Genomic DNA, 22,520 nt, shown 5'->3' on the forward strand with positions numbered 1-22,520 from the left:
GACAAAGATTGAATATGTCTGAGATACTCTTGTTTTCCCTTGTACTTTTCTGGCCTTCAGGATGTCAGGTCTATCAAGTCTATCACAAGAGTTTCTGCACAGTTCTAAGGCCTCTTCTCTCAATCCTCCCTTCTGGTGGCATGATCCAAGGCAGGCAGTGCCTTGGGAGAGGTGCCTCTCCCAAGAGGAGAGCCTCCCATTCTTGGGGGTACCTCTTTACTGTCAGCTGGGAGGGAAAGTCTAATGAAGAAGGAAGCTGGGGAAGTATTCCCCAGCCCTTACAGAAAGCTGCACTTTGGAAATTGAATTTGTGAGTGAGATAAGAAAGAGAAAAGGAGCTAGAGGTATGAGCCCTGGTAAAGTAAAAGGCAGAATTTTAAATGTGCAGAGGGACAGTCTCACACTGCCCCTTGAAACTCTGACAGCTTCTGGTGTTTTGCAACAGCAAGTGCCTCTTATTTCATCACTTTCAGAACAAAATAAACAGGTTTGAAGAGATGATAACAGGAAATTTATATATGCCAGGGAACGTGTATCATGTCACTCTCCAACAGCTAGGCAAGTTATCGTATAATTAGCAAAATACTTGTGCATTAACAAAGCAAAGCCCTGACAGAAGAAAGTGAGTAAATTTTAGTAGTTTCTTTTACTTTCTTGACACCAAATTCACAGTTAAGTTGTTCCTGACTAAATATGTCTGTGAAAGATAATGTTGTCCCATGAAATGTACTTTTTTGTTTTGGGGAAAGGTACAACTTTATGTCTGTCTATAAAATGCCATTTCACATCGTCAAGGTTTCCATTGCCTCACTTGCAACAAAGCTTAAACACCACAGCAGTGGAGAAAAGTACCAAACAAGGTAACTATTTAACACAGGTCTTGGAAACCTTGAGGTTTTAAGGGCTTTGCCATTTATTATTTATAGTGCATGGTGGATGTACACTTTGCCAAGCAATGCATAACCAAGCAAGTCCTCCAACCATGGCTTCAAAATCAAAAAGAAAAGGAAAGAACATCAATATCACTGTGTTTCAATTTAGCAACTGTGTTCAGGTCTAAGATTATTTTAGTTCTTCCTTTATAGTCCAGTCTAAAAATAGTTTGTTATTAGATCTCTTAAAACATCAGTGTGGTCATAGGTTCATCTGGGGATAAGGTCAAATAAAAGGAGGCTTTAGGGCAAGGCTGTGACATGTTGGTTTGGAAATGATGGCAGGGAAGGGAGTGCTTTGTGAGAGGTTCTTTTGGTGTCAGTTTGCTTGTGTTCTCAGCAGCTTAGGTGAGAACCTCTTCCCTTTTTAACCCAGCAGTCTTCTTAGGAGGAAAGAGTGTATTTGCACAACTTTATGTTTTGCTTTTGCAATAGCAGGTTTATGCTGCTTGCCAAACAAGAATGAAGTGTTTCTTCCAGGCAATGTTGTAATACGGATGCTCCGAAGCCATCTGAATCTCAGACTGTCTCAGGGAGTTTTCTACTTTCCTCCTGAATATTTACTACCTTCCATTTATTTCTTTTTGGCAGTTCCACTGCCTTTCTTGCTCTGACGCAGGGAGTTGTCTTCCTGTCCTCAGCATGCTGTCTCAGCATCTAAGCATATGCTGACTTTCACCTCATTCTCCCTAAGACACTTCAGGTCTTTCACCGATCTTCCATCACACCAAGGTCAAGATCCTTTCTCCCAGCTACTCCTGATCTTCAGTATCTCATTTGGGCTGACAGCTAAGCTGTTTGTGTTCAGTCTTTACCAAACTCCCCTCTGTCTTGCCAAACTTCTCCCCTGCACAGCTTTTCTCTTTGCTTCTGGCCTTACATTAATTTGCTCAAAGCCATTGTCTGGTTCTCACCAGCTGGTTTTCCCTTTGCTCCTTCCTCAGATAGCTCCTCAACAAATGTTCCCTCCAAAGGAGCTCTTTCAACTTGTTCACATTGCTCATCATCACTGCTCATCCACACATTCTCTTTCGCTCGTATATCATCCTCTGCATTTTTTTCTCTGCATCTGCCTGGTCGTACTGATTTTGCAAACAGTTTGGAACAGAGCAGTGCACCATGTGCCTTGTGAGTTATCAGTAATTGGACTATTCACCCAGGATTGTTGGATACCTTTTTGATGGGATGCCCAAAGTATTTTCAGTTTGCATTGAGGATGGTGAAGTGCTGGAAGTGGTTGAACCCTCGAAGCAAATGGCTCTGCTCTTGGGTGGTTAAATCAGAAGAAAATATTGGGCCTGACCTCTCCCACTACTATCCAGAAGCATTTTACACCTCTATGTGCCTAAATATTATCACTTAATGATCTAAGCAAAATAAGAATTTTAAATACTGAAAGGTGGCTTTTTGAAAGGGGATTTTCTCCTTTTTTGCTGTGTGTTGCTAAAGCTTTGGACTTTTACTCACTTGATTTCCTTATGTTCTGTTTTTCCTACTTGAACAATTTAAAAAATGACAGTGATTTTTCATTTGGAACAACCCTGAAGCCTTTAATCTGAAAATTCTGGTGCCTTTCTGCATCTCACTCTTGTGAAAGCACAGTGGGGTATTAATCGGCAACACATTTAGTGGATTTAGATATTGGAACTGACAGGCTGAAATCAAGGGGTGCTCTGAGGGTGAAACTGTAGGAGAAACTCAGTTGTGTGTTGGAGCAGGCAGTGGCGATCCTTCTGTCACCTGAGGACAACCAGCCCCAGGTGATGGAGGACCAGTCCTTGTTCTTGGTGTGCACCTGAGATGAATCTGCTTGCTCAGCTAAGTGTAGTTACCTTCACAACAGTGGATAATACTGACCTAAAGAAGTGAAAAGGGATCATTACAGCAAAGTCCTTCATCCTATTATTAGTGTAAATGTCCACATATATAAACATATGTACTACTAATAGGATTCTCTGTATTTAACAGATTACTTAATTACGTATCAGAAGTCATAACTTCTTATGCAATCTGGAAGAGGCCATTTTATGTTGGTGATACTTTTTTCTCAAAGTTACTTGGAAAAGTAATGTTGTAGACAAAAACCGGTAGTATTTTCTACCTCTTAAGCCTAGAATAGTCTTCATGCTATTAAAAGTTGTGTTGCAAATTGTATTGCTTGATCAAGTGACTGGACTAGGAGGAATGATCTTGCAGTGAAATGTGGATTTTCTGGCTGATAGTGTAAGATTTTCATGTGACCAGGTGCATTTTAGTAAACCCACAATTTGTAAAAACACACAGCAGGCAAGAGAAAAATTTGGCAGTGAGGAATCAGAGGCAGGAAAGATACCAGGACAGACTGAGGGATGACTATGGGTCTGATTTTACCCTAACATACATAACCCACATAGCTAGTGGATCATAGGGATTTGTAAAGGTGATCCTTGAAAGTATGGTGGTTAGAACCAACTGCAAGAGAAATGGCATTATGGATTCTGCTGCATTTCTCTGTTTATGAAGGTTGAAGTGAATGAACAGATTTTTTATCGCTGTCCTCATCCTAAAACCACAGTGATTAGGCAGAAAAAGGGTTCGTGATACTACTGGGAGACAGCAGACAAGAAGTTAACCACATGAGATTGCTTTGGGGCTATTTCAAAGCCATGTCCATAGTGGTTTTCACAGACACGAGGAATCAATGCGTGACTTCAGCAGAGCATTGAATTTGAAGCCCCGATAGGCTATGCATAACTCTGTGTTTTTACATAGGGCTATAGCAAATCTAGTTGTTTTTTTGAATTATGCAGTGTGAATTTTAGTTTGGGAATGGCATATTTCTGACTTTTTTTCCCTCATTTGATTACTGTAGCTACAGCAACTACTTCCCAGGATCAACTCGGGTTTCCATTCTATTCAATTTAAATAGTTGTTTGGTTGATTAATACTTAAAGAGACATAGGACACTATAGTCATTCTCACAAATATAGAATAATAGATAGTCTGTCTCCTGAACAGTTTCCTCCTGAATAGATGCAGGGGACAGTAGGTGCATGAAAAAGCAGATGGGGATAATGTGCATCATCTGGCAGTGTATTTAATGATGCCATAAAAGAAAGTGAACTTTCACTGACTGGTTATTAAGAAAAGTGCCTGTAAAATGAAAGTCTAATCCTTGCTCCTCTTTTATATCTTTCATGAGAGGAAAGGTAGGAAAACTCCTTCTGGCCACACATGCCTAAAGCCACCCAACCTCAGGCAGTAACTTAGACACTTTGGGAGGAAAATCCTTAAACTCCCCACATATCCAGGGAGAGAAGTAGCTGACTTTCGGGAAGCCAGACCTGCTGACCTGCTGCTCTGAGCACCTTGTGAAGGAGCTTCTCTCCATCCTTCAACCTTTTAAGGTTGAGCAGCCTCATCATTAGGTATCCAAAGATAAGTGGTGCAAATCTCCCCTGGGGCAGCGGCTCCAGCCCAGAGCCCTGGGAAGCACCCAGGGCTGCTTCTCTGCCAGCACTGCTGAAGAAATGACTTGTGAATTGTATTTCCACGGGGGAATAACAAGAACCAGCACAATTTAGTCTGTTTTGTCCATGAGAAACAGGAGTCAGCAGAGGTAGAATTTAATTCCAGTTGAATTAGTATAAATAAAATAGTTGTCATTTTGAGCAGGGCCTGGCAAAATAACAGGAGGGACATGGAATTGTATCACATCTACACAGGATTTTAACCCTTCACTTGATTTCAGGATACAGAGAGGAGCTGGGTTTTCAGCTATGGCAAGCTTTTCCAGAACTTTGAAAACTCAAGTAGAAACCTCTCTGTGATGTGTTTCATCACAGTTGCAAACTCAAAAGGCATCAAATGAAAACAAGTGTCTTCTCCTTGCAGACCTGCCACTCACAAAAGTAAGAAATGGCATCGACAGCACACTTCTCCGAGGAGGAGATGGCAGAGCTCCGGGAGGCTTTCAGCAAAGTTGGTGAGTGCAGCCAGCAGCAAAGGCACTGCTGAGGTGTGAACCTTCTCATGGTCTGACTGACCAGCTGTGAGGAAAGCGAGTTTGCCCCAGCGCCTATCTGTTGTGTGACAGCAACCACAGATAGCCCTTTTCCCGCCCCTGCAGGCCTCCCTGATGAAACCACATCATCGCACTGCAGAGCACTGGCCTTTTAAAGAGGGGGGTGCTGGGGCTCCAGCAGAGCCTCTTTTTATTTTATGAAAAAGATTGAAGAGCTGTATAGCAAACCATGTTGGAAATATTGTCAAGTGTTTTCCCAAGAATATTGTTAATCCATGACAAATTATTTGGAAGGCAAAAAGGTTTTATTTTAATGTAAATTCAGTATTCCTTATGGGAAGGAAGAGTGTGGAGAAGACAAATGTGCAAATGGTTTAAAAATTTGTAATACCTTCACAATGACCTTTCAAGCCCCATATTTCTACTTTGTGTTTTCTTTCCAAACCCTTAAACATCTCATCTGATTTGTCTCCATTAAAGTCACACAGACCCATCACTTTCTACCCAAATTCTAAGAAAAGGTCCTTCTGCCTCTCACAGCTCACTTAACTTCTATCAGCAGATCTATCAGCCTCACTGGATTATGTACTCATCAGTTGTCCTTGCTGATTCAGGTGGTGGTTGGTGGATTTCTGAGCACACAATAGTCTAGGCTGGCAATCTTAAAAATCTGGTCCCTGTGAGTGTCCTGTACACCCAATGCACTGACAGGGCAAATCACAGAATCCTACCATGGTTTGGCTTGGAAGGGACCTTAAAGATTATCTACCCCACTGCCATGGCACGGACACCTTCCACTAAATCTGGTTGCTCCTCCAAGTGCTGGAAAGGAGCTCTCATTCCTTTCCCAGACATTTCCCTCTCCAAGTCCAGGTCCTTTTGTTGTGTGTCATGGTGAAATGGATAGGATTCTCTTTGCAATCTGTATTAATCCGTGCTGCTGGTGCTGAGAGCTGAGTGTCTTTTTACAGCATGCACCAAGTGACTCAAATTGCAACTTACTATGCAGGAAATCACCACACACTGCTTTGAAATAACCTCAGCCTCCAGGTGGGGAAAAGGAGCCTGCAGAAAAATAAGGACAGAGCTACTTAAAAGCCAAATATAACCATTAATAAAATAACCATATATAACTATATATACATTTATCTATGTCATAACCATAGCGTTTTAACAGAAACTCTTCACATGATAAACTCAGTTTGTTTTTTTTATCTGTGGAGCTTTTCACTATGTGGAGAATGAAGGACTATTAACCAGTATTGGTGATCTTCTCATCAAATACTACTCAGGATCTTGCAGGAAGCTCAGCAGGAACATTCATGTTAGCACTGTCACAGATAAACACAGAAGTTTTTTTTTGAGGATGACCATATGCAGTTCCAGCTTACTTCTGATGTTATTAGATGCAGAAAACAGGCCAAAATCACAAATTATATCTATGCATAAGTGCATATGTATATTGTGTCAATTTTATGTTCTTTAGCTGTTCTGTAGACAGGATGCTTCCTCTATAGATCACATTTGTCAATGTGTATGCCTTGAAGTGGCAATTATATCCATTTAAACCTAGCTCTGTTAAGATATTTGTATGTCTAAAAGTTTAAATTTATCACTGTGAGGTTTTGTTTGTTTAAAAGTGATTGCAATTCTTTCTTGGATGTGAACAACACCAAAACAATTGAAAATACCAGATTTCAAGACAACAAATCTTTGTATATAATGTACCTTTCCTTGGATAAAATTAAAATAGCCTTTATGTGCAGAAAATGTCATTGGGCTGATGTGGAATTTAAAAGTTTGTTTTAATCTTTGCAGATATCAGCGGGAATGGCTTCATTGATACCAATGATTTAACAGAGGTGTTGAAGGCTGCCAATCTCCCTCTCCCAGGATATAAAGCCAGAGAGCTCATTCAGAGTCTGACAACCACAGGGAATGGCAGGATCAGTTTTGATGAATTTATTTCAGTAAGTGAGATGTTATTTATTTCAGTCACTCAGGGTAGTTCCCAGGGCACAGCAGAGGCACAAGCACAGGGTCTCATGGGCACCTCATTAATCCAGTGAATCTCCTCACCGGAAAAGCAGAAAGTAACCAAATTAGAAATTCTGCAATTAACTGGGAGAAGTTATATGAATACAGCTGCTCATTGCATAGATGTCATATCTTTCAGTTTGGTTGATGCAGCAAGATGAAGTTTTTCAATTATATGCTGCAAAGAGATGATGTTCTGGCTAGATGATTACAAAAAGTGTAAGCAGATCGAAACTGAAAACTTTATGGTGATGCCTTGGGAAGGCTGACCTGAAACAGAGACTGGACAGAGCTAGAAAATCAAGTGGGTACTTATTGAAAGGCCTCTAGGATTTGCCTCGGGCAGGACAGGGCCTTACCAGGGCTACACCCAGGGTGGACCAAGAATGGTCACAAAATGGACGACCAGTCATGAGGTCTTACATTTTTATAAGTTTTGGTCCATTTGCATATTGGGGTTTACTTGTCCAATTACAGCTTCAGGTTGTGAGGTCCCTTCCTTCTTGTTTTCTCTCTTCAGTCCACCATTGTTTATGATATTGGGCCTTAAAATTTTACTCATCATCCTTGGTCTTCAGCAGGAAAAGGATTTGTTTTGTCTACTCTGTGAAGGGAGCTCACTGGCACTTAATATGAGGCTCAGAACTGCACCCCTAGGCAGCACAGAATCTGAAAAACATGAAAACTAAAACTTACGGTATCAATGGGGCCTTTTTTAATCCAAAAACTTCTTCTTTTTCTGGTCTGAACTGGGTCAAAAGCAAATGCTAAAATTGTGGATTTTCCCTCAGGATGGAGAAGTAGGTTTTTACTTGCTCTTTCTTCAAGCCCAGACTACTCTGCTCCAAAGTAACATTTTTGTTACTTGGCTGATCTTTGTTCCCTGATTTGGAAGCATAAAAGCTGAGTATAATCCTTTTGTACCTCAGCAGATACATGGAAACCCACTGAAAATACTCAATCTGCCCTTCCCTATTTATGAAGCAAAGAGAATGTGTCTCCTGGCCCAAGAACTCACTGTTTTAGCTTGGTTTAATTCTCCAAAATTCTAAAATCCTCTCTCTTGCTTGAAAGATTTTCCAAGACCTGAAGAGCGATGATGTTGCTAAGTCATTCCGGAAGCAAATCAACAAGAAGGAGGGGATCTGCGCTATCGGGGGGACATCGGAGCAGTCCAGTGCTGGCACCCAACACTCCTACTCAGGTGGGTGCAGCTATCCCACACTGATGGCAGCAAGTGAGCCACAGCTGCAGCAGCACAAGCACCTGCCCACTGCTGTCTCTGCTCACCAGGGAGGCAAGGCACAGGTTCTCTGCTGCTGCTAACCTATTTCCCTGTACATTTTACCAGGCACCCATTCTGTGAACTCCCTTTGCAACCAGATAGTTCCTGACTTTTTCCCATGGAGGGCACAACCCCATCAGGGCTCTTCTCCCGGCCTGTTTCTGCAAGCTGAAAGTTGGTTGCTTTTATTACCTCCTGGGCACAGTCCACTCTGATGCAGTTCCATAAGGAAGATGTCCCACCCCTGGCTATGTGCTGCAGGGGCAAGAGTAGGGGACTGACTCTCTCTGGGGAAGGGAGAACAGAGGATGCTCCCAAGGCCTCCGTCTACCTTTATCCCAGAGAGCACCTGCTCTGAGCCACTGGGAGCCAAGTGAGGTGCTGCTGGTACAGGATAGCTGTGCCTCAGCCCTGTTGAACTACAGGCACATCTGCCCATTACCCTCTGAATGCTCTTTGTCAGAACCCAATCCTGGCCAGGATTTTCTAGAAATTCCACTTGAAGAGGATGTAATGTACAAAACAGAATTGTTTGAAGTTATGGGGGATTTCTGTTTAGCAGAGTGGTACAAAAATGCATTCAAATTACGTTGAAAGCACAAATTACTCCTTGCAGAGCTTAACATCTGCACCACATGGACTTCATTACCAGTCTCTATAACATGCCTGCCCTCATGACCCAGGCAACCCCAGTGAGTGGGAAGGGATATTGAAGGAGTATTAACTAGCCCAAGCCCGCTACTGTCCTCAGCTCATTTGCTTGTCTCCTGAGAGCCTCTTCCATGCAGGGTTTTGCTGATCAGTCACACTGGTGGGAAAGGCTCCCCCAGGAGTTCTGCCTTTGTGAGTAAAATGATGGTAGAGGTACTGCACAGCAAACTGATGGATTTGACGTTGTGTCCACAGAGGAAGAAAAATATGCCTTTGTCAACTGGATTAACAAAGCCCTTGAGAAGGACCCTGACTGCAAGCATGTGGTGCCAATGAATCCAGAAACAGATGACCTCTTCCAGGCAGTCGGTGATGGCATAGTGCTTTGGTAAACAAAACCTTTCTTTCTCACAGACGGGAACCATGAGTCTGCAAAAACTCACATTTCTGTTTAAACAGAACCTGCTGAATTTACATTAAGCTCAGGAGCATTTGCAGACTCAAGGACTTGATAATACTAGGGTTTTGGTGCTGCTTTTACCTTCAAAAATCTAAAGCATATTTCATGCTTAATGAGAATTTTTCCTTGCCTCTAGACACTTACAATTAGATGAACTCAGTGAAATTTGAGGAGCTGCTTGGTTTCATTTTTGCCCAAGGACTTTTGGTGTTTCACACAAAGCAGCACGAAATAGTGAGTGCTTCCACAGACCTTTTCTGCACAATAAACTTCTCACACAACTTCACCTTGTGGGGTTCTTGGCTTCACACCTATAGTACAATCTGTATGTAGCCCAAAATAATTAAGTATTGAGTGTGTGGCTCTGTGTGTGTATGTAGAAGCAGAGGGTGATTATCTATTTTTGTCAAGTAATTCTCCAACTCTTAGACTTGTCCCGCAATGTAGAGACAAAAGCTATACCTGTATTTTGTGCACACATGGTTTAGTGTAATTCTTGTTATTTTTTTTCTTTTATTTCCAGTAAGATGATCAACTTTTCAGTGCCAGATACCATTGATGAGAGAACAATCAACAAAAAGAAACTCACGCCCTTCACAATACAGGTACTAAACCACAACAAAATTCTTTGCTTTTCCCCTCAGGATGCTTTTGTGTAATCACTTAGAGGAAAGGCTGGTTATGCCCAACACAGTCAGGCAAAGTTGTTTGTGGCACAGTGAGATCTCAGGTCCATTTACATTTCTTTCCAAACATACGAGGAACCTGACTGACCAAACACAACAAATAATGTTCACCAGATCAGAGCTTTAGATACTTCTGTGGTAGGTGCCAAATGAATGCAAGAGCACAGAGATAATACAGTCTGTATCAAACAATTGCAGTTAGAGTAGCTCTCAGAAGGCTGAATCTCTCTTTTAAGGCATGACAATGGACTTGAACTCACAACTGCTGTTGTTGCAGTCTGATGTCCTCACCAAAATATTAACTGTGTCCCGGAAATACCAGTGCAACATGCCTGAAATCAGGCCATTTTGTTGCATGCCTTTTACAAGCCAGTATTTCACCCTGAACATTGAATCCCTCCTTTATTTCTGTCACATGCACATGTATGTGATTTTTTAAATGGACAATTTATTAATTTTCACTACCTAAAGTTTATTGTGTTTCTCACACAGCAGTATGTAGAGATATTTTTTTATATGAACAACATCTATGTACCTGGTACAGGGTATAAATAGATACGTGGAATAGATGTGAACCTAACCCAGTTTAGCCCTCAGCTACTCTGATGGGACATTAGCCAGACTCAAGTAAGCTTAGAAGCCATTAAATTGGATTTTTGTGCTGTATACCTCATTTTTCAGTTCTAATCGTTTTGGTCAGCAGCATAACTTAGTGATGCAGCTCAGATCAATCCCTGTCACACATAGACATGATTTGATCAATACATCTTCCACTTTAACTTAACCCTTTTACAGCTGTCTGCTGGAGAAAAGGTAGTTAATTTGAAATGGTCCAGTTTTTCTAGCTTATGAGACTTTACGCTGTGTAAATTTCTTTGCATTTTGTATCTAATCAAATACATCATGACAGCAGTGCTGGAATTCATGTGAAAAATTGCAAATCTGTGTGATCAATTGTATTTTCCAGGCTTCTTTGCCTGCTTTACTTTCCCTCTGTTTACAAAGCCACCTTTTTGCATAGACCTGAGGATCAGATTTTCTTATCCCCTTTATTTTAAATGGACAGGAAATGGTAAAGGAACATAATATTCCTGAAATATCACTTTTATTTCTGCCTGTCACTGTGGATCACTGAATCCCTCAGCTTCCTCTGCACACTCCCAAACCAGGAGTCCCTACTCCAAAGTTCAAAAAGAAAATGTCCAGATATTACCAGTTCTGACCTTGGCTGAACTGCAAGGCTAAAAACTCATCAGGTTTATTCATACTGACTCCTGGGACAGCGTGCTCTTTGCAAACACGGCCAGATAGCAACTTACTTGTATCTTAGGTCTCAGGGGTTTTGCAGAGTCCTTAGGGAGAGGTGAGCCTGGGATATCTGCCAGCTGATGGGGTTGTAGCTCCTTTCTTCCTCCGTGTGTACAGGACTGAGCAGAGGAGAGTTTGCCCCATGCTGAAGCTCAAGCATTAGCTCTAGGGAGAGCCTGGCCTTGGTAACCAGAACTGAGTCAGGACATCACTGTGAATGTAGATGTATGCTCTGAGCTCCAGTGCCTTGTGACATGACATTTGCCACTTCTGCCAAAAAGAGGTCCTTCTGTCTTTGTGTCGAGACCCAGAATCTGCCTGTAATCCCCAGGAGAGCTTGCATTCCAGTTCGCCATTCCTGTGGCCAGGCATGTGTCCTGAGCTGCATCAGAAGAACTGTGGCCAGCAGATCAAGGGATGTGGTTCTGTCCTTGTATTCCACTCTGGTGTACCCACCTGGAGCACTGCCTCAGGAAAGACATGGTTCTGCATACTTAAATGCATTTACAGTGAAGCTGCCTGCAGATTTCACTCATTTTGGCTGTGCTCCCTTCCTGTAGCCTCAGCTCTCAAGTTCTGCCTCATTCTAAAGTTCTAATGTTTTCCTAGGAAAATCTGAACCTGGCCCTGAACTCTGCTTCAGCCATTGGGTGCCATGTTGTTAACATTGGAGCTGAAGACTTAAAAGAAGGGAAACCTTACCTGGTTCTGGGTCTTTTATGGCAAGTCATCAAAATTGGACTCTTTGCCGACATAGAGATCAGCAGGAATGAAGGTATGTATGGCTCTTCCTTTCAGAGCTCCACTGTTATCACTGCAGAGTCTTTAGGATAAAGCTCTTTAAAAGAAAAGAAAATACTGATTTCAATTTTTTTCTTCAAGAATTTGTTGTCTGTTTTCTTGACTGATTTAATTTTCCTTGCTTTTCACAAGTTTCTGCACTTAAAAGTCCAAGGCTTTCTACAGAGTTGTGTGTTCAGAGTCTTTTCATGCTTATTGGGTCAGGAATGGTGGTCTACATCCAAGTATATTGGTGTTTTGGCACTAAATCTGGGATAAGGAAGTCTGCTTTCAGGAAGCTTGGCTCCTTCTTGCTCTTGAATGCCAAACATCTTTCATTGTGAAATCATAAGTATAGAATCATAGAATAATTTAGGCTGGAAGGAACCTGTAGAGGTGCACCTTGGAGATCTGTCTCAACCATCCAACTACCTGCTTTCAGCAGTATAACATCTTAAGTATAACATCTTAAGGTCAGATGAGGTTGCTCAGGGCTTTTTCCAGTGTTTTCTGGGCAGCCTGTTCCAGAGCCCAACCACTCTTACTCTGATTTTTTTTTCCTGGGTGGAATTTCCCTTCCGGAACCTTGTGTCCATGGCTTCTCATCCTTTTCCTGTGCATACTGGAAACATGCAGATCTGGCCCCTCTGCAATGGTTGCAGACAATACTTGCTCCCCTCTCAAACCTCTTTCCAGTCTAAACAATCCCAGTTTTCTCATCCTCTTCCCTTATATCACAAACTTCCATCCAAACATTTTCATGTCCTTCCACTAAACTTGCTTCAGTTTGTCAATGTCGATTTTGTACTGGGGAGCCAGAAACTGGACACAGCATTCCAAGTGTGTCTCCCTAATGCCAAAATTCTCCATGAATTAGCTTCACCATGAAGACTGTGGGTGTACCTGCAGTCCACACAGCACCTCATCTTGCTGATTTGTTCTCCATGCCTCTGGATAGTCCCTCACCCATCAGTGACACTGCTTTCCTCCAGTTTCTGTGCAGGTGTTACCTTCATTGGCTCACCCCTTTTAGATTTCTGTCCCTTTCATTGCCAGACCCACCAGTACCCATTCCTTTGCAGCCTTGCCCTGCTTATTTGCTATTTTTTTTCCTTTCTGGTATTTTCTCCTTCACTTCTCATTTAAGACTTCATCTAAGACTAGACAAGCCAAGAAATTTCTTTTCAGGTCCTCTCTTTCCCTCATAGCCCTTCTCTGCAGCAGTTTCAGGTAAAACTCCCCTTTCTTGAACATGGGACCTTATATTACCAATGAGCTTTCATGAGCACATGATATCAAAGCAATAATACATCCCAACCTCTATGGGAATTACCTGTGATGCACTTAATATCATGTTGTATTTTCCCCATGTCATATCAAATGGTGGTGGCTCAGAATTGCTTGGAAGACATCTAATACGCTCAAGTTCTCCTCCTTCGTTCATGTGAGCTTTTAGCTGGTAGCAGTAATTCATATTAATTCCCCAGTGAATGTATTTGATCATGGCACTATTAAATTGCATTCCATTTTTATTACTGTCATCTAGCTCATTCTGTCTGATTTCCTGATCGTCCTCTGTATTGACTATGCCACCTAGTCACTATCATCTTCACATTTTTAGCACGTTGCAAGTATTTGTGCCAAGATAATTGATGCAAAAAAAGGGAGAAAACATTAATCCAAAAATCAATCCACAATCAAGTCCACAAGAATCCTTCTTCCAGCCTTCTGTCAGTATCCACACTGTTCTCTTAATAAAATCCTGTCTACTTTCAAATGTTTCCTATGGTCCAGTTTAACCCCATTGCACCCTATATCAAATTACCTGTGCAACTCCAGTTACAGTGTGTCTCCACTGTTTCCTTTATGTAGCCAATCCATAATTCTTTCAAGGACTGACAAAAGATACTGGAGGAAAATCAGAGCAATGTAACACACTCTCCCTTTTCACCACATTAATAATTAGTTTCCATGTTAGTTCTTCTTTTCAAAACAAGTTCTAGAGCTTTTTATGGTCCAGAGATCAGCTGAACACACTGCATTTTCAAGGGTCAATCATCCCAGCCTTGTCCCTTCTCTTATGAACATAATATCAATTTTTCTATATAAATAGGGCGTCTCCTCAACTGATAGATGAGTTAGCCCTACTGGCCCACAAGCCCATGAAATCATGTGCAAGTATTCCAGAATGCCTGTGAGAATCATTTCATTGTGAAGGTTATTGAGGTTTCTTTCATCTAAGCTGTAAAAAGCCTGTGTTCATATTTTCATTCCTAGCTTGCCCCTGTGCTCTGCATCACTATGTCCAGCTCTGCACTTCCCAGAACAGGAAGGATTTGGACCTGTTGGAGTGGGTCCAGAGGAAGGCCACAGAAAAGCTCAGACTTCTGGGGCACTCCTATGAAGAGGGACTGAGAGAGCTGAGATTGTTCAGCCTGGAGAAGAGAAGGTTCCAGGGAGACCTTATTGCAGCCTTCAAGTACCTATAGGGGCTTAAGAGAAAGTTGATGATAAACTCTTCAGCAAGGCCTGTTGCAATAGCAAATGGGGCAATGGCTTTCAACAAAAGAGGTTAGATTCAGATGGGATACAAGGAAGGAATTTTTTTGCAGTGAAGGTGGTGAAACTCTGGCAGAGGTTGCCCAGAGAGGTGGTGGATGCCCTTTTTCTGGAAACATTCAAAGTCATGTCACATGGGGCTCTGAGCAAACTGATTTAGTTGAAGATGTCCCTGCTCATTGCAGGGAAGGTTGACCAGACCTTTATAGCTCATGGGCAGTTCTTAGACCACACTGAAACTGTCTTCCACCTGATTACAATCCACAAATTACAGCTTTGTACTAATTTTATTGATGAGACCCTTTTTCTGTTTAATCCTCTGTCATGCTAACCCAATTTGAATTTTGGCAACATTCTGGCAATTCACATTTAGAAACTAGGATAGGAAAACGTAAAAGAGAGAAAACAGTTATACATTTTCCTGAACAAATATTCACATCGTTATTTTTTAATCTTTTTTTTCCTGCTTAGCCTTGATTGCTCTTCTGAGAGAAGGAGAGAGCTTGGAGGATCTGATGAAATTGTCTCCAGAGGACTTGCTGCTGAGATGGGCAAATTATCACCTGGAAAATGCAGGATGCAACAAAGTCAACAACTTCAGCTCAGATATCAAGGTATGAGAAATACTGACCAACGAAAACAAAAACAGCAGCTGTACACCCAAATTCCTGCCCTCCACATAGGGATTGTGCATTGAAACACTCCAAGCAGCTGAGACTGCTCTGTCAAGCACATGGAGCTGGGTACATAAAATGCTTTCATTGGAGTTTACCTTTGCACTCAGTAGTATTCCTCCTCTTCCTCCTGGCCTCCCAGTCATCGCTGCCATCTCCTACACACCAGATGCCTGGGAAAGGAATGGCTGCTGGCCTTGGACAGGGCATATGGACACTATTTTCAGTTCTTTGCCTCTATTGCTCTCCTCCTTTCCCAGTCTCCCTAAATAACTCTTGACTTAACTTTTGCTTGAAAAAGCCTGGACCTTACTCAAACATGTAGAGAAAGATGATTGGGCATTTCCAGTTCCCCTGCTTGAGGTTTCCTTCACCTGGGCTGTGTGCTCCTCTGTCCCAACATTTGCTGTAGCTCTGAATGCAGTTATCTGTGAGTTTTAGTTTACTGGGACTATTGAAAATACTACAGCTAGACTGGGAGACACTTGCAAGGGTGGGTGTGGAGTCCGGGCAGCATTATTTTATATACTCAGGACCTCTTGGGCTTGTGGGTTCAGATTTTAGCAGAGCTTTCCCTGTAGGACCTTTCTTTGTTCCCAGATAGATATATCTGAACCTCAGTGGTGCCCACTGATGAATTTCAGACCCTAAAACTCAGTGTGAGGCCCAGACACCATCCCAGAGCTGTAGAGGGTGTATAAGGGAGGGCATCTGAGCTGGCTTACAAGAATGCTGAGGCCCAGCACACCAACCTCACCAGCCACAACCTGACTTGCCTGCTCCCAGAATAGCATGGGAAAAGTCCAGCTCCAGAGGTACCTGGTCATAGGCTTCATTAGGGACTGAAAAATAAGCACAAGCATTTAACTGAAATACAGAAAAACCCACCAGGGGAGGCAATAGGAGGGGTAGAGAGTCACATTTTATGATACAATTTTTATTGTAACAGATTTTTGGTTGACTGTGTGGAGGTGATTGGAGAATATCCATGAGATGGGAAGGGAATAGAGTCTTTCCCATTTTTCTGTGTTCTGACTAAAAATACTATTGTGCAACTGATTAAATCCTATCTACAACTGAAAGCTAAATCACAATTCCGATGTTTACAGTTGGAAAATAAGGCACACATTTATAAGGTTTCAATGTTTACAGGCATTCTCTAAGTAAGTCTGTCTCCCCACCTCTCTTCTATTGTAAATAACCACTTCCTAGATATGGTGCATAGCAATGCAAATGTAAAATAATAATAATTCAGGTAGTCTGCTTTATATTTTGAAGAGCATCACTTGGGTTAGTTAGCACGGTCCCTAGACATTAACATGTAGCTTTATTTTCAGTTCTTTGAGCTGTTTTTGAAGTGAGTTAATATTTTCCACATATGGAAGCAGCATTGTATTTCACAAAAGATTAAAGACGCAACATGTTAAATCCTTGTCTTGTTCCTGTCCTTTTGCCTGAAAAATGCTGACACTGTTGTCAATGTTAACTTTTGTCCTTGAAAACTATGCTTTCTCTTCCACAACTGTTCCAGCCTTGCTTTGAAATCCACTTTAAACATCTGCTTTCTCCTTCTGCATTTTCTTTTATTAAATGCTCAGCAGCCTGACTTCTACAGCATTATAAAGGTATGCATTTTCTTACCTCTAATTTTATGCTCAGATTAAGTACATTCTGATGTCTTTTTGTTATTGCTGTCCTTTCTGTAAGTTCAACATACAGCATTTTTGTCTAGTGTGTTGGGCATTCTGCAGCACATGTATATTGGCTCAGGGAAGAAATAGATCTGGCAAACACAGCATAAAGTAGGAATTGCTAAGTGCTTCCAGCTTAATTAATTTAATTATGTAGCCCAATGATCGATGTAATAAAAATGAAGCATGCAGGCACATTGTTCAGGGAAGCACTGGCATGTGAAGGCTGAGCTTTAGATGTAATTTTTCTTCCCTTTAATTTCTCTGTCTGTCACAGGACTCAAGAGCTTATTACCATTTGCTGAACCAAGTCGCCCCCAAGGGAGATGAAGAAGGCATTCCAGCTATTACTATTGACATGTCAGGATTAAGGGTAAGATGAGATAAGTTTGGAGTAAATGCCAATATTTTCTGCCCATTACTTGCATGGCTGGCCAACACAAGGCTGCACTGGGATGTCACAACCAGCAAATGCTTCCTTGCACAATCTCGTATTTCAAAAATCAAAGCTTCCAAAGAATTAAATTATGTGTTTGGATTTCTGTTAGATAATAACTCTGAAATGTCACCAACCATTTAATCACACTGATAAACTACTAGCACGCTACAAATGTATTGAAATACTTTTATCTGTGAATTTCATCAGACTGTCACATTTTATATGGAATATGGCTGTAAAAGAAATGTGGTGAGGTGGTTGAATCATAGGCAAAGCCCATTTGGAGACTTGCTGTTAGTAAAAGTGGGAATGAGAATTCCTATAAATCTGTCAAGCAGCTGCTTTAAGCAGCTGGATCCCCCCAGGGAGCCCCAGGTGTATGGGATGAGGCTGACAATGTCCTGTTGTGCCGGGCAGGAGAAGGATGACGTGCAGCGCGCTGAGTGCATGCTGCAGCAGGCTGAGCGCCTCGGCTGCCGGCAGTTCGTCACCGCCACCGACGTCGTCCGCGGGAACCCCAAGCTCAACCTGGCCTTCATCGCCAACCTGTTTAACAAATACCCTGCCCTGCATAAGCCAGAGAACCAGGACATCGACTGGAGTTCCATTGAAGGTCAGGAAAGTGCAAGTATCCCACGGTGCACCGTGATGTTTCCTGTGTGTCTCCTTCCGTTCACGGTTCAGTGCGCTGTAAATTCAGTTAGGGTTTCTTCCCAAAACACTTACACGAGAACTTGTGGTGCTCTGCAGGCCTTTGATTGATGTGTCTGTTGTTTTAGGTGAGACAAGGGAAGAAAGGACATTTAGGAACTGGATGAACTCCCTTGGTGTTAATCCACGTGTAAATCACTTGTATAGGTAAGATGAGGTATTACAGTTCCTTCAGATGATAAATACAGCCAGCAAGATGTTTGCAAGAACATTAAAACTTTTGGGCCCTATAAGAATATGTACTGCTTTGTGTTTCCCAAGAAACTAAGTTTACCTCTGCTAATAGTTGAGTTGTGTTTCTTTCCTCTGTTCTTTGGACAATGATATATCCTTTTTGTTGTTTTCAGTGACCTGTCGGATGCCTTGGTTATCTTCCAACTCTATGAAAAGATCAAAGTGCCAGTAGACTGGAACAGGGTGAACAAACCGCCATATCCTAAACTGGGTGGCAACATGAAGAAGGTACAAAAAGCTGGAATAGCTCCAGTAGTGATGCCTTATCCTCAGGGAATGCCTATATAATTTCAGACAGCAATGTGGGTACTCATGTTGCTCTCCAGTCCCAAGGACAGCACTTTAAATGATGTTTTTGCTTAGTCAGTGGATAATTTTTCATTCTGAAAAAGAAATATGCATTACACTCACTTGCTCTTTTGACAGGTGAAAAATATTTGTTAAGTAAAAAGACCTGGCAACTTTCATATTGGTATTTAGGAACTGTATTTGCAGATCCCTTTTGCTACTGCTTTAGGCACTGACTGTAATGCATCTGGACTGTGAGAGAGGTGCATGGCACCAGCTTGATTGCAGCTGCCTGGATCACTGCCCTCCACATCAAATGAAGACAGTGATGATAAGCATTCTTGATCAGATGCATCAAGAACCGATTCCACAGCTGCTGCTGAATACAAAACCTTCGCCCAACTACCTGGATGAGTAATTGCGTCTAGTTAGACCAGAGCTATCAACTGATCTAAAATATTGGCTGGGACACTAATCCTTTGTCTCAGTGCAGTGCCATGATGCTGGAGGTACCCATGAGCCATACACTTTTATATTCCAGGCTAATCTGCTTTTCAGGCCCTGATAATGAAGTATAGCATTTTCTTCTATGTTAAATTTTAGAGCAGTATTTTTGGGATGGATCTGCCTGCTGGTAGTAAATCAGCTGTTTTATCACTGAGCCCCAAAATTCCTGTTTGCCCAGGAGGATCTGGGCTGAGTGAACCAAAGAATTTAAAGTAACAGTGTCTTGTCTTCTTTCTTTTTTTTTTTTTTTTTTCTGTATTTTTGAACCACACCAACTGACCTTGCCATTGACAGCTTGAAAACTGCAACTATGCAGTGGAACTGGGAAAGAATCAAGCCAAATTTTCCCTTGTTGGCATTGCTGGGCAAGATCTGAATGAAGGAAACCGCACTCTGACGCTGGCCTTAGTCTGGCAGTTGATGAGAAGGTAGGTCAGCCAGCCACGAGCTTCAGAGCGTTTTGGTATGCTCACTTTGCATTACAGTGGTTTCCTGATGCTCTCACTGAGAAGGTTCTACAGGCTACAGCCTTCTCACTCCTCTGTTTGCAGTTCAGTGCCAAGGCAGGGAGACCTTCTGCTCCCTTGTAGTTAACCACGTGATCAGAGCACATCTTGTGGGCAAGGCCATTCCATGTGTCAGCTCATGCAGAAGACTATTATTGTCGCTATCTGCGTAGCAAGAAGAAGTGTTTTTTGCATAGAAGAAAGGGAAAAAAGTTAAAATGGTTATGTCCCCAGGGAATGGGGACAATGTCCCAGAAACAAGGAAATGATGCAGAAGTTTTGTAAGCTGCTCCCTGAGGTGGGCACAACTCAGTACCTCTCCCCATTTTAATGTAATTCTCTGTGTGTGCATGTTTCTGTGTTAAGAGTGCCATAACTGAGAGTAAAGAGCCCCAGTAGTTAGGAGCTGAATGCAAACTAAATTCAGGCTATAGAGAAAGGTATAGGTTTATCAGTAAGGTAGTTAAAATAGTGATGAGGTGATTACTTACCATCAGTTTGGGATATGTTTCCAAGGTGTATGCTGATACGTAAGCAAAATGCTCCAGGCTTGTTTTTATGCAGAAGGTCAGTCTTAGGTGACCAGAATGATTCCCTTCTATCTCTAAAATCAGCGATTATTTTTCAAGCACTATGAAAATGAGTAATTTACAATGAGATACATTAAGAGGTACTTTCCAGGAATTTTAAGTAACCAAAACTTTTAACATTCCCAAAACAGTGATTAAGAATTGGGGATGAAATAAATTCCTTAGATTAATTGTTGTATTATAATATAAATCATATGCACTGTGAGTGTGTGTGAGGCAAAGGATTTTTGAGGTGATGCCAGACAACCTGTGCACATACAGGACAGTTCTGAGGTTACAGCAGACTTTGAGCAAATATCCTGGCTTCCCTCTTAAGGTACACCCTGAATATCCTTGAAGACATTGGTGGTGGAGAGAAGGTCAATGATGAAATCATTGTCAGCTGGGTCAATGAAACACTGACTGCAGCTGGGAAGGATTCAACCATCTCCAGTTTCAAGGTACAGTTTTTTTCAGAAGTCTCTGCTCAGCAGACTCTTACTCAGTGTGCTTGTGTGTCTGATATCTAGATGTGTGTGTGGATATACACACACACTCTACATTATGATATAACTCACTACATAGCTTGATTATTTTTCATTCCCTTTTAAAAGCTTGTTCAAATACACAGATTTTATTCAAGGGACTTTATTGTGAAAAAGTAATAGTAATATGATATGAACACTACAGGAAACGCCTTGAATTCCAGTTTGGCATGGGAAATCAGAGGATGGAGACAGGAATGATGATTGGAACTAAGAAAGAACTGCTGTTCTGAATTGCTGTTATGAATCAACAACAATTACAAATGGCAGTATTAAAATGAACAACAGCAATACATTTGTAACCTGGTAGTACCATCCAGGGGTACCTTGCCCTATTTTGCATGGTACCATACAAACACAGAGATGGACGAGTTCTAGAGCGCTTCCAGTTCTGCTAATGTATCCATGACACTTCCCAAGCTAGGGAACACTCACTGGATATAAATCAGCAGTTTGCACCAGGAGAGAACAGATCCATCAAACTTCATGTAATGAGCTCAGGAATCAAACAGCTGGTCCCCCTCACACCTCCCATCAGTAGATGTCTGTCAGTGTCGTCTTCCCACAGGGAGCAAATGCATTAGCCTTGCACCCCATCTTTTGCTTTAATGGCATTGTAGTCTATGACAAAGTGACCTGTTTCATGGATGTGGGAAAGGCTGTGGATGCTGTCTACCTGGATTTTAGTGAAGCCTTTGACACTGTTTACCACAACATTCTCCTGAAGAAACTAGCTGCACATGGCTTGGACAGGTGCACTGTTTGCTGGGTAAAACCTGGATGGCCAGGCCCAGAGAGTGGTGGTGAACAGAGTTACATCCAGATGGCAGCCTGTCACCAGTGGTGTCCCCAGGGCTCAGTTTTGGGGCCATTTAACATCTTTATTGATGGTCTGGACAAATGGATCAAGTGCATCCTCAGTCGATTTGCAGAGGACACCAAGCTGGGTGGGAATGTCGACCTGCTGAAAGGCAGGAAGGCTCTGCAGAGGGATCTGGACAGGCTGGATTGATGGACCAAGGCCAGTTGTGCCAGGTTCAATGAGGCCAAGTGCTAGGTCCTGTACTTGTGTCACAACAACCCCTGCAGTTCTACAGGCTTGGAGAAGAGTGGCTGGAAAGCTGCCCAACAAGAAAGGACCTGGGGGTGCTGGTCAAGAGCAGCTGAACATGAGCCACCATGTGCCCAAGTAGCCAAGAAGGCCAATGCCATCCTGGCCTGTATCAGCAATAGTGTGGCCAGCAGGACCAGGGCAGTGATTGTGCCCCTGTGCTCAGCCACACCTTGAATCAATCCTGTGTTCAGTTCTGGGCCCTTCACTACAAGAAAGACACTGAGCTGCTGGAGCATGTCTAAAAGGCAACAAAGCTGGGAAAGGCTCTGGAGCATGAATCCTGCGAGGAGTAGCTGAGGGAGCTGGGGTTGTTTAGCCTCAAGGAAAGGAGACTCAGGGGAGATCTTATCACTCTCTCTACAACTGCCTGAAAGGAGGGTTGTAGCCAAGTGAGGATCAGTCTCTTCTCCCAGCTAGCAAGTGACAGGATAGGAGGAAATAGTCTTGAGTTTGGAAATTGCCAGGGAAGGTTTAGATTGGGTATTAGGGGAGGTTGCTTCCCTCAAAGGGTTGTCAAGCCCTGGAACAGGCTTCTAGTGAA

The 22,520-nt window shown here is 42.3% G+C and overlaps 1 protein-coding gene across 5 annotated transcripts in view; it reads left to right on the forward strand.

Moving 5' to 3' along the window:
• LCP1 (lymphocyte cytosolic protein 1) overlaps positions 1 to 22,520 on the forward strand; it is a 49,087-nt gene that overhangs the window by 23,238 nt on the left and 3,329 nt on the right. For all 5 annotated transcript variants that reach the window (XM_066176185.1, XM_066176181.1, XM_066176184.1 and 2 more), the window contains 13 exons: positions 4,806 to 4,896; positions 6,754 to 6,905; positions 8,047 to 8,176; positions 9,164 to 9,296; positions 9,892 to 9,973; positions 11,972 to 12,137; positions 15,173 to 15,315; positions 17,344 to 17,439; positions 17,923 to 18,118; positions 18,285 to 18,363; positions 18,564 to 18,678; positions 19,540 to 19,673; positions 20,658 to 20,781. In XM_066176185.1, the coding sequence (XP_066032282.1) occupies positions 4,830 to 4,896; positions 6,754 to 6,905; positions 8,047 to 8,176; positions 9,164 to 9,296; positions 9,892 to 9,973; positions 11,972 to 12,137; positions 15,173 to 15,315; positions 17,344 to 17,439; positions 17,923 to 18,118; positions 18,285 to 18,363; positions 18,564 to 18,678; positions 19,540 to 19,673; positions 20,658 to 20,781 (1,617 nt within the window). In that variant the 5' untranslated portion in view covers positions 4,806 to 4,829. The remainder of the gene's footprint in view (positions 1 to 4,805; positions 4,897 to 6,753; positions 6,906 to 8,046; positions 8,177 to 9,163; positions 9,297 to 9,891; positions 9,974 to 11,971; positions 12,138 to 15,172; positions 15,316 to 17,343; positions 17,440 to 17,922; positions 18,119 to 18,284; positions 18,364 to 18,563; positions 18,679 to 19,539; positions 19,674 to 20,657; positions 20,782 to 22,520) is intronic.

This window comes from Chamaea fasciata, unplaced genomic scaffold, assembly GCF_029207755.1.
Source record: "Chamaea fasciata isolate MVZ Bird 193981 ecotype frontalis unplaced genomic scaffold, bChaFas1.0.hap1 SCAF_2, whole genome shotgun sequence".
Lineage (NCBI taxonomy): Eukaryota > Metazoa > Chordata > Aves > Passeriformes > Sylviidae > Chamaea > Chamaea fasciata.